The 17,109-nt window shown below is 41.5% G+C and overlaps 1 protein-coding gene across 1 annotated transcript in view; it reads left to right on the top strand.

The window, feature by feature from the left end:
- Window positions 1-17,109, top strand: part of COL22A1 (collagen type XXII alpha 1 chain) — a 213,554-nt gene that overhangs the window by 47,024 nt on the left and 149,421 nt on the right. Inside the window, exon 4 of the mRNA XM_075141117.1 lies at window positions 13,467-13,578. Coding sequence (XP_074997218.1) covers window positions 13,467-13,578 — 112 coding nt within the window. The remainder of the gene's footprint in view (window positions 1-13,466; window positions 13,579-17,109) is intronic.

Raw genomic sequence — 17,109 nt, forward strand, 5'->3', positions numbered from 1 at the left:
CTGTACAGCTGGGGAAAAAGGCAAAGGACATTATTGGACAAGGTAAAGTAGGTCTTGTAGAGATAAGGAAGAATTCATGCGAGTGGACAGGGCTTTGGTTACTGCTTATCTAGAAAAGTGTGCTCAGACCTCCTTAGCTCAGAAAAGATGGATTCAGCCTTGAGGACCTATTAGTGTGTTCAGGAGCCAGAGAGACTATTTTCAAACAGGCGATTAAGCAACTGGGTTTGGTTAATCTTGCAGTGTGCAGGTGGAAAGGGGAGATACTATTGCTTTCTGCAAATAGATCAGAGCAATAGCAGAAGGAAGATAGGGGAATCACTCAAGCTAAAGGACAAAGAGTATAATAAGAAATAGGTATCAACTGTTTAAGAGATACATTCAAGACATTAGAAGAAGGTTTCAAACTGTCGGAGATATGAAGTACTGGAACAAGCGGTGAAATAGTAGTAATGGAGGCAAATAAACAGTGATGGACAGTCATGAGTCCTCTCAGCAGAGGATTGTACTCTGTGACCCTCTGGTATCATAGCATTTAAATAAAAAATCACTAGCTCTAGCATTCAGTAAGGGCTGCCAAAGTGAAATAGGATTGCATGAGGTAAGAATATATAGGCAGCTTTACTGATACAAATTTTGGCAGTGAAGTGAAGTGGCATCTGCTTAACAGTTCATAACACGTAAATTCAGAATATAAACATTGCTGTATGCATTAGAAATCACACAGGGAGTTTTGAGAGAAAGCGAGAAATCTGGTTAGAATACCAGGATAAACTGTTTCTCCTCCAGAAAGTCTGATATTTTGAAGCAATGCTTAATGATACTTTAAAAAAAGTTCTTACAGCATCCTTATGGGTACCATGTTGGTTTTTTTATCAAGTAGAGAAATTAAGACAAAAGAGAGTTTAACTCATCTGCCCTGAAGTATTCAAAATAAAACCCCAGTTGTAATACTTACTGTCTCTTACATTGCTGAATTGTCATTTTGGTTCCATCAGCATTTAACAAAGGATCATGGCCTACTATTAATCATGACCAGGCAGGAAAACACAATGATAACATTTTGCACCCTGAAGATGTGCCCTTGTGTATTTTTATGAATGATTATATTGCATCAAAACAACACATGAAAGTTATTGAAAATGAATTATACTTCTTGAGGTTTTAAAACTTCACATTTGAATTATTTGTACTTTAAACTAGACCTGCAGGACATGGGGTTTGGCTGCAGAAATCTGGATGATCCCTAGAATTAAAAATGGGCTGAGCATTATCCACCAGAGGAGACAATACTCCTTAACAGATACTGACTGCTCTTTTCAGAGGGAATCTGCCACAGAAGGAAGACCTGCAATGATTTCCATAAGTGCTAAGAGAAATTAACCCTGGGGAGCGATACTTCCAACCACTACATCACATTATACATCCCATACAAGCCACATTGGATGGTGTTAATGGGGCAAGGCAGGAACATAAAAGCCCTGACTCTAACTCTTAAGTAGTCACAAAGGCTGTTGTGTATGAAGAACAGCAGAAATTGCATTATGGGTTGCACCACAGACTGACCTCAGCCTCTAACTGTCTTCCCCATCTCGGAAACCTCCATGCGCAAATGAGCAAAATGCCAGCATATTTATGACCTCTGTGTTTTTCTGTAGCTCTATAAAGGATGTTTCGGCATTTTACGATAGAGGCACTGGTTGTAAAACTAGTACCCTACAATTATAGACTGCAGTGGCTGGATTTAACTGTCAGCATGTCTCCAGTGTCCTGCGGTTTGCAGCACAGGGTTCGCATTCCAGAGATGCCAGTGACTCACCAGCTAATTATAATATCCCTGGGACTATTTATATTTGCCCACTAAAACACGTGGTAGCAGGAGGAAATTGGAGTGTCCAGGCTGTTGAACCTGCAGAACGAGCACATTAGACCGATGTCCTCCGGGGGACAAAAGCGTTTTTGTGGTGCCTGTGTGATGGGCATTTTGCCCTCCCTTTGCACTTGGCAGTCCGTATTGTCCCTCTCACAGCCTCCTTGGGAAGCCCCTGAGAGGCAAGTGGAAAATCCATGAATAGCTGCAGAGATTTGTAACGGATCACTGTCTTCAGACAGTAGATGCACAGACTCGGTGGTCACCAGCAAAGACTGCACATATACAGTGAAGGTGAAGCTGATTCATGCGGACACCAGCCACTCTCCTCTCCATCCTCAGTGTTATACCTGTACGGGCAGGACTGGATACACCTACGATGTGGACGGGAGATGGGGCAGAGGGGTGAAGTTTTGCTGTGCCATGGCATAGCCACTTTGCTGTCACATTTTTCAGTGACCCCTCACTAGGCAAAGATAATGGGGAAAGGATTAAGGGCTTCCTATTTCCTCCTCCCCCCACACTTGCCCTAGGAAGTTCCCCATACAAAATTTCATAAAGAGTGATTAGGACTGCCTTGAGTGCTAATGTTCTCCATTCTTTAAGGATCTAGAGAGCTGAATTTGAAACCTGGTTCCTGAGACACATACATCTGGCTACAGCTGCTGAATATCCATGAGAAGTATATAGGGAAAGAAGCAGCTGGCCTGTACCTGTAGTCCCAAGAGTCATTTCAGCCTCCTGTGAGTTGGATGGACTTGTGCTGTGGGGTGGACTTGTCCTCTGGGCTCATAGGTGGGATACCTTCAGTGCGGGTGACCTTAGCAAGTCCCTTTTAGTTTTGTTTTCCAGGAGTCTATGTACTGTGCAATAGCTCATCTTAACGTTATAGTCTAGATCATAGCACTTAAAAGATCTTTGAAGTTTTTCAGAGGTTCCAAGTGATTCACCCCTGTTCAAGGACATTTTAAGACCCAGTAACTCCAAGAAAACTAGGTCAAGCAGGCAAATAATTACCAATAAGTCATCTGTGACTTCTAAGTGTAGCCACTGCAGTCCTATGGGCTAACACTAACCTATGCATTAGATATGCACTGTGGCATGCTGGGTGTCCAGATCCCCCAATTATCCAGCGTGGGGACCTGTGGTGGTTTCTTTTGGGCTTATGTACCAAGGAATTTCCCTTCTACAGAAACTAAAGAATTGGGAAGTGGAAGTGTACAGTCACCCCAACAGGGGGTAGGGTGCCACCAAAGTGTGCATCTGGATTAGGAGCCTGGAAACACTCAAGCATCCTGCAGAGTACGCATAACCACGCAGTCACCGACAGAACTGGGTTCATTTCTTTGAATAAAAACCCCATGTTTTAAATTAATATTTTTCCTAATATGGGCAGAGATGTAGCTATTACCCAACATCATGGATCTCAGTAGACTTCTGGCACTGTGAATGATCTGGCCGATGATAGGCATCAGATCTGTGCTGGAGCAGGTAGCCTGGCTGAGCTGCTCAAAGACATCAGGAAACATGGAGGACGAACACTGAAATTACTTTAGAACCTGCTACTGCAGGAAGAAAACTGGTAACAGCTGAGCAGTTCCTGTGAAAGCCTTTCTCTGGTCTGAATCCCAGCAGTGGCAAATTCTGACTTCTGCATTCACATAAAAGACTTATCAAGGGTTAACCGTGCACAGGAATGTGCACATGAAGTATTCAGATCTACCTGCATGTTAAAAAAAAAAAAAAATAAAGCTATCCTTAAAGGCTTTTTATAAATACTTGTAGCATTTGCTTCTCCAGAAGTTAAACAAGCCAGGATTTTTTCTTATTCCAGTGCATTTGATGTTGATGAAAAGGAAATAAATTTGATTTTTGACTATTCATAGCCCAAGGAGCAACCAGTCCTTTGGCTATAAAAAGACTAATAGATTGGCTAACGATGAGGTACTTCCAGAAATTTCTTGGTCCAAATATTTGAGATTAATTCTACTTCAGAAAGAGATTGCTGCAAAAGAGGGGCCTGGAGAAACCATCCCATAGATTCTTCATCAGTGCAAGCTTTTTGGCCATTGTGCACACATGATAGGAAGAAGGCACATATATCATTTCAATAAACTCCTCCGAACACTTGGAGTTAAATCAGTCTGTCTGATGTGAATGGTCTCTGATGACAGCTGTGGCCAGGTTTTGGTTTACCTGTAGATCTAATCTGTTTTGTACTAATCAGCTGGCATAAAGCAACCACCACAGTCTCGTAGAGAGCAGTACCTACCTGCTTTCATGTTAGGCCCTGCTCATAGCACCTAAAATTAATGGGGATATTTTTATTTTCATGAACAATATGTTGGTGGGGTTTTCCTATAGCCCAGATAGTAGCTCTATAAGGATACCCTAGCAGGCTATGTCTTCATAAGGTGTTTTTCCTCAAATACATTTTCTTACCCTGAAAATAATTCTCGCCTCTTATACAAGCAAGCAGTAGGAATTGTTGCTGGTTATGCTGAATTCATCGGTCTTGCCACTCTGCTCTCATAAACACTTATCTGCTGTAACTTTTTCTCAGCCATATGCATAGACTCCTCTTGGGTGCACCGTGCTGCCAACAAAACTTTTATTCAAAGAAATGTAGAATCCTCCCCTCCGCACTGCTGACCCAAGAGGTGGGTTTGCAGCTATGCCATTTTATGACTTTCCAGAGGAACACAGAGCACCTTAGCGCCCGAGGAACTCAAAAGAGGACTTCAAAATAGAGGAACTAATTAAAATCAGAACCTAATACAAATAGTCCTGGTAAGTTCAGCTGGTGCAAACCTATCTGGCATACAAGGACATCAAAGGAATAATGAACCCCTGTTTAATCTTGTAAATCACTGGAGCAGGAAAGGAGCTGAAAGAGGGACTGTGGCACTATGCCAAATGTCCATCACTGAGAAAATGGAGAATGACTTCAACACAGAAAAGCCTTCAGTAATGAGGCAAAGAGTTCAGTGTCAAAAACAAGCTTTCAGTGTCGTTCAATATGCCACTTCCAACTGTCCGAAAACTGAGAGGCAAACGGGTAAGAGAGAATGAGTGGACTGTTGTAGATCAAGAGGACAATGCATCACATAAAGTGGTGTGTTATTAACATGGGATCAGGCGTTGAAAGGTGCTGCCTCAGAGGCAGCCGCTCTAGACATGTATTTATTTCCTGTTCTTACAACAGGCTGGGGGTTAGATTACAACAGCTCTTTCCAGCAGGTGGGATGACTCTAACTCTGTGTTCACTTCTTTGGTTATGGTTTTGACCTCTCTCATACTGTCTCTTTGGCCTAATTTTCTCATTGGTTTTATATCCCTTTTATCTTTCCTGAAGTGTTATCTTTCCTTTCCTGTGTAAGGCTACCAAGTGCTGTATCTGTCCCCTGTTTTTGACTGATCTTTCCGAAACAGAGTGGCCCCGTAGTTCAACCTGGCCATTGCCTGCTCACCTGCCTCACCGCCTGCCGAAGCTTGCTCCTTTTTGAGGTATAACTCTGTTATATTCCTCAAGCAAGGTTTCTGCTTCTCATAATCCCAAATGAGGATTGGTGCTGGAGCTTTTTGTGATCTGCATGGGACTCTCGTGGCTTGCTGCTTTGCTGGGGCCAAGGAAAAGTAGAAATTGCGTCTCCTCCCACGTGTTGTGATGCAGAGGAAGCAAACCAGGATCAGTAAACCAAGAACTTGAGTAGTGGCATCGTGTATCAGGGGTAAATCTGGTTTATTATTGTTATAAAACTGAGACCATCTAAAGGGTCCTCTAAGCCACCTTATGGAGTATCACCTAGAAGGGAGTAGGCTTGCTGGAAGACACCTTCTTCATGCTGGTGTAAAAGCTGTTTGTGTGCTTCAAAAAAGCTTCATTATTAGCTTAAGCTCTTAGCTGCTGTCCTCACTGAAGTCCGGCAGATCTGGTGAGAAGAAAGTCAGACCAGCATGAAGTGCTGCTTAAATCCCAACTGTAACATCTGTGGAAAAAAAGGGCAATAGGTTAATAGCAAGAACCTCTTTAAAACACTCTTGAGGCCCTTTAATCTATAGACTTTGGAAAATTTTAGAGTTCCAAAATTCCCTTGCAAGCTGCTTGTAAAATATAGCAAATTAATTTTTTTAATGACTTGTGCAACCCCTTTAGTCACCACACTACTTCAGGCAGGGCTTGTAGGCAGCCAGTAAATCTCTCTGGTTTGTTCCTCCACAGGTGCAGTCCTTAATGCTTTAGGAATAAGTCAGATAACCACTGCTGGATGATGATGCTGCATCAAACTGTTGAGCTGGGAGTGCTAGATGTGGGCTGAATTATCCAGGCAAAAAATAAGCTGCTTTTTCTGTCTTTGCTGGAGAGGTGAACTAGAGAGGAATAAAACAGTGCAAGGAGACAGAATTCTTATCCATTGTAAGTCTTCGGAAAGACTTTTAACAGCCAGAGGGAGTTAAAAAAAATTAGTCCAGCAAAAGACTTTCTTTCAACCCCATTTTTACAATCATTGACAATAAGACAGGTCTAAACAGTATCTGAGCTGCAGGACTCTGATCTTACCTGTTGTCTAGATTACCACGAGCAAACAAGTGACACCTGTGTGCCCCACAAGGATGCTGGGACAATGTGAAGATTGAGTGTCTGGCTGCTTTGACGTTGACCCCAGTGTTGTCATCATAGACAGCTCACCAACCCAAGCAGCTGGTCATCAAGAAAGAGGAAAAGGGCTTTCTGACTGCCTCCTGCCAGCACGCCAGAAAGACTAGGACGTTGAAGGATGATAGCCGCAGTGTGCACCTCACCCCCCCTAAATACTACTTCTTGTTGCCAGGTGGAACTATGGTTGGGGCAGCGATATGCTGATAGGGATGTAGGTAATTTTAATGCGATGGAAGAGCCTTGGAGACTGAGACTTCAGTGACCACTTAAAAATATCCCTAATTATCTGATGTTCTGTCAACTCTTGACAGATTTCCTTTCCTGTGGAGGAAGGAACGTCAGGAACAGCAAAAATGCTGTGGCAGATGATGGCTACTATACCAATATCATCAACACACAGTGAATAAATTAGTAGGTCTCCCCTTCACGGTTTGGACACTTTTACTTCTATCCCAGCTCTGAACTGAGATACATCTTGGCTGTCCAGGAATAGCTGTCTTCAGCCTAGAGCATTCTGGAAGATAAGGATGCTAAAGGTACAGTAGAAGAAAAATCATACCCCTCATCTACGCTCTGATTTCAAGTAACTAATTGCCAGACATAGCTGGTTAAATGCACTATTTAACTTCAGAATATGGCATGATAGCACATTTTTTTCTGTTATTTTAGAAGTATATATTAACACAGAAAGTAACTAAGTCAGGTAACAAAAATGAGGGCTCCTTATAGTGGTAATAGCCTTACAGACAATAGTGGAGGAATTGAAAGGGATGTTCAGGACCTAGTGAGCTCTCAGGCTCTTCCTTGTGAGCACAGGCAATCCATGAAAGCTTAACTTTCAAAACCACAGAAATGTTAGGCAAGAAAATTGGTAAGTTCTTGTATTTGGTGAAAAACTCCCAAGTGATACTGTTCTTCCTAGGAATTTATATACTCCTCTAGTCTACCATAAAGTTTATTGCCATTGACTAGTAAAAGTAACAGATGCTGTTTTATCACAGGCAATACAGATTGCTATTTTTAGAAGTCTCAGAGAACCAGTAGCTGATGACAACCTCCCTGACCTTGGCTATTGGTGATACTCCATCAATACATAGTCAAGGCTGATTATTCAGCTGAGAGTTTAAGCAAGACCAGAGTATGGAGCATTTCCTGCAAAAGCTGCTTTGTTTTATATTGGTGCTTGTGGCTGGAAATCCTCCATAATTCATATATTCTGGACACATCACTTGAGGGTCTGATGTCCAGTGCCTTTCCCAATTCCTTTCTCACCTGCTTTCCACATTCCCCTGTGGAGGCTGTTGTCCCACCAGAAACTTTCACAATTAGAAGCAGCCCAGTGGTTCCCCCTGTGGGTGTTATCTTGGTCTCCTTGGGAATGCAAAGCAGGAGACTTTTCTCAGAAGGTTTCTTCAGACTAAAGTTGTTAATGGCTCTCTCCGACTTTGAGAAGACCTTCCAAATGTGCACACTGCTGTGTTTCCTGGCTATTAAAACTTCCCTTTGTTGCTCTGGTTTTCTGGGTTTGGGTGCTGTTTTAATTTGTTTTTTTTTTTGTCCCTGAACACAGGACAGACAGGAAAAGCTCAATATGCACACTAGCTGCCCATATCAGATCCTTAATGGAGCCAGGCAGAAATACAGCTCATGCTCAGGGCAACCAACCATGGCCCTTTAGTCTGGTCTTGAAATAATTACCTGGAAACAAATGTCGTGGCACCACTGGACAAGTACAGAGCTGTTTGATCATCCTTTGGCCACGCTTTAGGGTGTGGTTGGGTGCAGTGTGGACATCTTTCCTGTAAAAGAGAATCTGGTTGCATATTACAGTTAAACGATACAGAAATTGTCCAGTGCCAAGTTTGGCCCATCTTTTCCCTGTAACAGGCAGATCTGGGTGTGTGTTCTGATTCTGGAAAAATGGGCTGCTTCCTGTAAGGCAGTTATTACTCGCAAGTAAAGAGACATTCGGCTGATTTGATCAGCAGAGCAGTGCATAAGAATTTGCTTTTCAAGCCAAGTATGCTGTTAGGAATCTGAGCTTCTCTTTCAGGTCACTATTTTAATTTTAATGTTAATGGACTAGAGTGTGCTGCTTTTCAGGAGATGTAATCATGTTAGAGGGTTTCAGTGGCCCCATATTGTTTTAGTAGCTATAATGAAGTTGGAGGCTTATGATCAAAGAGCATTATTCATCTTATTAATTGCCATATTTATGGCATTAGTGATTAAAGAGTTTATAAGCCAACTGGGAAACCACACCTGGCCTGGTACACAAGAAAACACCTTTTAAACCAAAGCAACTGAGAACAGGAAAGTCCCACCCTTTCATCCTGTGCTCGAGCGGGGTGCAATGACTGGGTAACAGTAGCTTTGTCCTTGCTAATTTAGGCAGGTATGCTCTTTCCCATTTCACTTGTGGAGAGGACTGGGGAGCTATGTGTAGGATCTCATTTTCCCTATGGCACTCACAACGTGGTCCCTCCTTGGTGGTGGAAAAAACAATGGACGGCCCATATTTCTGCTGTCACTCCAGCTAAGAAATGCTGAGTACGACAGACTAAACGGCAAGTGAAGATGTTTGGGGAAAGATCCAAGTGAGCTGTCTCCACTACACCGTTAGCAGCCAGACAGTGCCAGGTGTAAACTCCTCTTCAAGGTTTGGAGAAATGATTACAGCATCCCCTTTTTTTTTCATGTGAACATTGCAGTTCAAGACTGAATTAAAAGCATCATGCTGTCTCCCTCACAATCCCAGTTCCAGTCCTGAAGTCAACAAGGGAACATACTCAAACCAAAGTACTTCCAGGCACATGAAGTAGACAAATTAATACCAATAAAAAATACTATATTGTCCTTCAGCTGAAATAATCTTAGAAGTTATTTAAAACACAAATTCATTTAGAACTTTCCCTATGTGTCTTCTTTCCAGTCCCAGCTGGGCAATCTGCCTTGACTAATTTGTCAGCTCAAATGACAATATTTTGGATTTGCTTTTTTCTTCTCCCACTTAGAAATGCAATGGTATCTGTTTAAGGAAACTGTTACATTAAATGGTCAGGATAACAAACATAAGATATTGCTGGGCTGAATTTAAAAATCTGCAACCTTTATTCAATCCTGATGGCAAATGAGACAATGTAAATAAAAATTGGATGTGATTAGTTAACATTTTTTCCCTCTTTACTTCTGTTTCATTCACTGCACAAAATGGATAGCATTCCCTATGAGTAGAATATATCTCACCCCGCTTCAGCAGTCTGAAAATCACTGTCTGTATGGGCTCCCCTTCTGCTGAGTGGAAGGAGGTAGGCACTTCCAAATACTGATTCAGCCTATCTGTAGATAGGTCCGAGACAGACACGATGAGACATCTTCTTAGAGACTCCTACATCTCTCTGCTGACCCACAAGAGAACCAAGGCAACCTGCAGACATCAGATGCCTCCTTTTTAGACAGCTAAAATTAGGTGGGATGCAACTCATCCTCAGCACAGTTCTTTGTTGTTTAGTGTATGGCCCGATGCCACATTTTCTGTAATGCTTTTGAAATCCTTCAGCAACCGAAGTGTCCATTACCTCATGGGCTTTGGTTGGCAATGGAGTATCTAAGAGTGGAGGCTATCTCACCAGCTATAGCCCTTTACTAGGTGAGGTTTAGCATGCAATCTGAGCATCCTAAGCTCTCTAAGCTAAGCTCTCTTAGCTCTCTAAGCTAATGGAGGGAAACATGCATTTTTGGCATCTGTTTTAGTATGAGATTAATCTTTCCCTAGAAGCACCTGTATTTGATTGTCTGTGCCTAACTGAATGAGAGTCTCTGTTACTACCCTGTCTAGAGAGATGACATTTAACCAGATGAACCCCATGTGAAGTGCTCTGTAAACATGAATTGGTTTGTTTCATAGCTGCCTCTAAGGAAAGTGGAGGCAATAGCTCAATTGGACACAGAACAAATTGATAGTGTGATTAAAACAAAACCATTTGCTGGTTTTGAGTGTGGACTCTGACACATCTAGGGCTTAACTTTCCCATGGACCTACATGACATTTTTCAAAGAACAAACGTGATTCATTCTTTAATGAAAAATATATCAAGAAATTTGCAATTTGCCAATCCATAGCCTGAATAAGAAAAATCTTATTATGATTTACCTGTGTGCTTTATTCAATCCTGAGTGCAAATGAGATAGTCTAAGTTATGAGCATGACTTATTTTCATTACTGCAAGTTCTGCTTGCAAAATAGTTTTAATAACCTTGCATATGTTTCATGGTGTTATTTAGGCTCTCTAAACTGCATGTTGTTAGGAATTCTCAGCAAAAAAAGAAGAGAGATTGATTAAATCTGACTCTTAACTTGTTTCCATTGGAAAAGCATGCTAGTGTGCACACTTCACAGTTGCTTATGATGTGAACATTAGCTTGAGTTGTCAGAGAAAGATGGGAGTAAGTTTAGGTCTGAGCTAATGATGAGAAAACTTAGCAAGAAGTTCATGTCACTGTATCTTGCACTTGTGTATTTTGAGTGATGGAGCTTTATGAGCTCCATGAGATGAGCAATACTCCACAGCTTGAGGACTCTGGTGACTTGACATTACGACATCACTTGGGCAGCATTTTAGCCTTCACCATTCGCAGCTCAGCTGCTGCGAATGGTTAACAATTTCCCTTGCCACTCAGTGTGGTCTCTTCTTACCAGCAACCCTCAACTGCCTTCCTCACATTTCTGTGGATGGTGTAGATGAAGGATACGTACTGCATGGTGAAATGAGCTATGGGAGGGTTTACATGGACAGGTCATACTGGTTTTTTATGAGATAGCCAGAAGGGAGCTCTCATGTTCTGGTAGGCTCTATTTGCTATGATTTATAGCTGCAATCGTGGCTGATTACAGTATGTCAGAAGGGTGTATCACTGGAGTTGTTGCAGAGGTGATTATGAGGTGGAGCCATGAGGCCCTAGAGCATCTTAACTGCCTTATTTGCCCTCCTGAATGTCCAGTAATAGCTGAAAATAGAGTGGACAGGAGGGAAAAGCTGTTGACAACCTGGAAAGTTACTGTAATAGAAAAGTCCTCAACTTGGCACCAGGCAACCATTTCTGTCTTTGCAAAGAATTAAGATTATATTTCCTCAGAAAAAGCTATTTTTTTAAAAAAAAGCTCCATATGGAAGCTTTATGTTTTATTTGCTGTCTGCTGTCATATCTTGATTTGCCTCAAGACTGGCCCACACAGGTTTTTTTGCACCTATTTATTCTTTTAAATTTGAAGAATAATATCATTAGGTGGGTGCCTTTTCCTGTTGGAGTAGTTTTCAAGTGCTGCAGTGGCTTTCAGCCTGTGGGTTGTGAAAGGTTCACGAGGGCAATTAAGAAACCCAAGAATCTTAGGGCCTAAGTTCACCACACAGAAATGTTTATCCTATAAAAGTTTTCAGAGCTCATTAACTGAACAAAGTTAAAAACACTGCCATAGTTTAAAATCAATTTATCAAAATAAGCTACTATACTATCACCAGTTTTGTGTGCTGGAATTACACCTGCAGGAGTTAATTTATGTAATTGTGCATGTGTGAGGGGGAGAAGAGGTTGCAATAGCCCAAATAAAAGAAAAACACAGTCACTGCTCAGTCACTCTCAACCTGGCTTTTGCAGTGTTTTTGCCTCTAACTCCACAGTGTGTCTGGTTCTGGGAGCAGCTATTAGTTTGGATGTGCATCCTGTGGAGCCGGTTTGGAGCTAAAAGCAGGATGGCTGCATCCACACAGTACTGCACCTTCAGGAACTGGATGCATTCAGGAGCATGGCACAATTGTACCCCCCGCTGTCCCTGGCAGGGTTTAGCAGCTGGAACTTCATGTCATAAAAGCATGGGTGCATTGTGGCTGGGACCATATTGACTCTGGAGCTCCATAGACCCCCATGTGTGGTTTATGCCTGGGCTAATAAGCCTTGTCAGAACAAAATCAGAAGCTTTACACAAATGCCTACAATCAATATTAATAGCTTGTGATAATGAAGAGTTGATTGGACTAAGTCATATTAAAATTATTTGAAAAGTGTATGTAGTCAAGTGTCTTGGGCTAGCTGTTTTCAATAAAGACATGGACCTATTTGATTGTATCCAGAGGAAGGCCACGAAAATGATCAGAGGGCTGGAACATCTCTCCTATGAAGAAAGGGTGAGAGAGTTGGGGTTGTTCATCCTGGAGAAGAGAAGGCTCCAGGAAGATGTTATTGTAGAGTTTCAACATATAAAAAGGGCTTATAAGAAAGACCGAGAGAGACTTTTTACCAAGGTCTGTAGTGACAGGGACAAGGGGCAACAGTTGTAAACTGAAAGAGAGTAGATTTAGATTGGAGATAAGGAAAAAAAATTATGGTGAGGGTGGTGAGGCACTGGAACAGGTTGCCTAGAGAAGCTGTGGATACCCCATCATTGGAAGAGTTGAAGGTCAGGTTGGACGGGGTTTTGAGCAACCTGGTCTAGTGAAAGATGTCCCTGCCTGTGGCAGGGGATTGGGACTAGATGATCTTTGAAGATCCCTTCCAACCCAAACCATTCTATGATTCTGTGGTTCTATGATTCTATGAATAAGTGTTTCAGTCTGCACTTGTGCATTTTTCTACATAGGGATTAATGAATTATACAGCATTTTCAGGGTGTTGTGGCAATGCAAACAATAACTATTGATTTCTGGAGAACTCTGTTCTAATCTCTCCAGGACTTTTTACAGTTTGAATTTATGCTTGGTTTTGAATTTTTGGACTAAGAAAATTAGACCATGTCAGAATTTTGTTCTGGCTTTTCCCAACAAGAACAAGGTTAATCTCTGAGGTGCTGTGTTGGTGGGCTGAGATAACTACCTAAGTACAATTGAAGACATGTCCCACTGCCTGAACAATGTCTCGTATTTACAATCCCGTTATGGACAGGATTTGACCTGATGGATTCGTTCAGCGTGAAACAGATTTTTGGAATGAAAGAAAATGGAATTCAGAGCGCTTATGTACGACTTGGAAGCTTCCCTGTTGTTCAGAAAACTGAGTGAGTACCCTGGTTTTTCACTTTATTTTCATCTGAGCCTCTGCTTTACATTGTTTGGTTCCTCCAGGTTAACTCTGTAGTAGTTATCTAGTACCCACACATATATTGCTGCTTTGATCAGCTCTTTCAGTTCTGCTGGCACAGAATTTACACAACGTGGTCAGGAACCTCCACACCAACTACGGGCTTCATCCTGGTAGAGTATGAGCTGGTTTTGGTGTCTCTCAATGGTTGTGAGCAGCAGTATCAAGAAATTCACAAAAGAACTTAAGGCTTAGTAAATAGCCTCTAAAAGGAATATTTGGTAGCACTCCTATTGAGATATATATTTGATAATCACAAGAGACCAGTTCCTAGTAGATGTTGTTATCAATTAACTAATATGAGTTTTGGCCCCCTAAAAGAATGAGCAATTTTTAATCCTGTGTCAACATGGATTCAGTCCTTGGAGCCTTTTATGACCTGAGGCTGCCAGTTGTGTCATAGTCTGTCAGAACAGTTTCTCTTCGGGTTGTCATTTGAGTCCTGCTAGCATTAGCCTTGAAAAGAGCGAGTGCATAATTTCACTGAGTAACCATGAGCCATAGATTGAATTGTCATCATTTACATTTTTGCCGTAAATTTCCCTGTGCTGGTTTGAATTTCAGCTTAAAAAATCGATAGTAATTCTTTTCCTTCTTATGGATGAGGGCTGTTATTTTTTATTCTGTTTTAGCTCTTTTACTCAGCTCACTGCATCTTTGAGATTGTCCTGTGACTTACATTTGCTTGATTTTGCAATATTTTTTTCATCCTGGAGCCAACCTGGATTGATTTGCCCTTATCCCCTCCCTCTCTTTCTCCATATAAACACCCAGTATTTAAAAATAAAAAAAGTACAAATATGATACACTGAAAGGAAAACTGTTTGCTCTAAAGTCCATAAATGATGTCAAGTCTCAGGGTAAGTAAATTCATGATCTGGGAGAAGGCCAGCCAACTGAAGACACCTTGGTCTTGATCAGTAGTATATACATAACTGGTGTGTGTGGGGAGAGGAATAACCTATTTTGTTTGGCTCACAGCAGTCTCTGGGTAGAAAGTCTGCTTGCTGAGGCTTGTAACAGCTAGTGGTAGTGTACTTTATCACTGTAAAACATTACCACCAAGTCTACATAGAAAGAAGCCCTTGAAGTGAAAAAGTCCGATTTCCACTTAGAAATTCTGAGAATGATGATCTACTGAATCTGAGCTCTGGGAGATACTATGACAAATAGGACTAGTGCAATCCTTGGGTGTATGAGCAGGAACTGTCAAGTATGAGCTGACTATCTCCATATCAGGCAACTGAATCACCATTGCTGGGATGCTGTGTCCAGTCTTTATTTCCATAATTCAGTATATAGGAATGGAGTGAACGAAAGTTTAAACAACTGGGAAACAAGTCTAACAGTGAGAAATTCAAGAAGTGCAGTGTAGTCAGGTAAAATTAAGAAGTGGTTAGCAACTGAGGTGATCGCTCTCTGTAAGAACCTCTGGGGAATCAAAATTTAGTAAAGGGTCTTTGGTGCTAAGGATAGTGGTAGACTGAAAGTCGGTGGTTACCTATTGATGACATCAAAAAACAGCATGGAAGAAAGGGCATGCTTTTAACAATGAATGTAATTAAACACTGGAACAAGTTAACAGACATTGCAGACAGTTGTCCATTTGCATTCCTTTTTCAAATTAAGGGTTAAAGTACTTTGTTTTTGTTGTTTCTGTTGTTGTTTTCCCAGAAAGACTGAGGGAGTGAAGCCAGACCAACCAGCCATGTTGACTTTCCTTCTGCTCAGATTGCACCCATTTATTTGTTGTTGTTGTTGTTTTTAAAATAAGTAGAATATTTTATTGCCCAGGACAATTAGAGGTAAAATATTGTCGTGGTTTAACCCTAGCCAGCAATTAAACACCACACGGCCGCTCGCTCACTCCCCCCACTTACGGTGGGATGAGGAGAGAACTGGGAAAGTAAAGTAAGAAAACTCATGCGTTGAGATAAGAACAGTTTAATAATTGAAATAAAGTAAAATAATAATAATAATAATAATAATAATAATAATAATAATAATAGAATATGCAAAGCAAGTGATGCACAATGCAACTGCTCACCACCTGCCAACCAATCCCCACCCAGTCCCCGAGCAACTATCACTGCCCCCTGGCCAACTATCCCCAGCTTATATACTGAGCACAACATCATATGATATGGAATACCCTGTTGGCCAGTTTGGGTCAGCTGTCCTGGCTATGCTCCCTCCCAGCTTCTTGTGCATCTGGCAGAGCATGGGAAGCTGAAAAGTCCTTGACTACCTAAACACTACTTAGCAACAACTAAAACATCAGTGTGTTATCAACATTATTCTCATCCTAAACCTAAAACACAGGACATACCAGCTACTAGGAAGAAAATTAACTCTATCCCAGCCAAAACCAGGACAAACATCCTTAATTAGTATATTGAAATGATTAAGCTTCCTTTTGAATGATTAACTGAAACACGGAATTAAAGAAGAACTTTTATATTTTCAGCCTTTTGTATTTTAACTTCCATACTCCCGTGGTTTGGGAATGAACCCAAACAGATATATCACCATGGAAGGTGTCTGCATATTTGGTTCATTTTAGCCTTTGGATGTCAGGATTCTGGGATGGTGCATGTAGGGTCATTGCTCACAGAAAATGCAATCTTCTAAAGCTGCACAAAACTGATAACTGGAATAATAAACACAACAAAAACGTCTGTCTTGTCTTGCAGATAACCTCGAGTAACATTTAGCAACTGATAGCAACATCTCATAGTTAGATACAAAATCATTAACTGAGTAATATATGTAATTCACTTTATTATCTGCTTAAAGGATTTGTATCCTTTTATATAAGCACTAGTACTTTTACAGAGTGCCAGCTTAGCTCCCTGGGAAATGTGCCTATTCATCTTCCAATCTGGAGCCTACAACTATGAACTTTCTTCCCATTTGTGATGAGGCATCCTGTGATGGTTCTGTGAACAAGCAAGCACAACAGCCAGGAAAGTGGTCGCAATCAATGTACTGGTCACTGAGGGACTTACAGATCTCTCTAGCTGGCTGAAGACTAGTCCCTAAATCTGGCTGGTGCTTCTTCCCACTCCTCAGGTAACGGCGGCTGTCCTACTGTTTGCTTATGGCTCCTCAATTGGTCTTCTGGCCAAAGCTGTGCCCCAGATGTCTGGTTTTGGGAACTCAAGCTTGTTTCTCGTTACTATTTTCTTGGCTAATGCCAAGCTTTTAGCTTACTATCCTGTTCTGTTCTCCATCTATTTCACCTAGTACTGACTCCAGAGCCTTCCTCCTGCCATGTCTATCCCTCAATTTTCTCTTGCCTGATCTGGTTCCAGCCTGGCTTGATCCTCATCCCAGCTGCCACCTCATAGAACTTCCTGATGCTTGGCCTAGCTTCTAGTCATGATCTGTTTGCTCTTTATAAGGGTACAGTGTTGTTTCTGAGTCTTGGTTTTTTTTGGCACATTTT

Source organism: Calonectris borealis, chromosome 2 (genome assembly GCF_964195595.1).
Source record: "Calonectris borealis chromosome 2, bCalBor7.hap1.2, whole genome shotgun sequence".
Taxonomy (NCBI): Eukaryota; Metazoa; Chordata; class Aves; order Procellariiformes; family Procellariidae; genus Calonectris; species Calonectris borealis.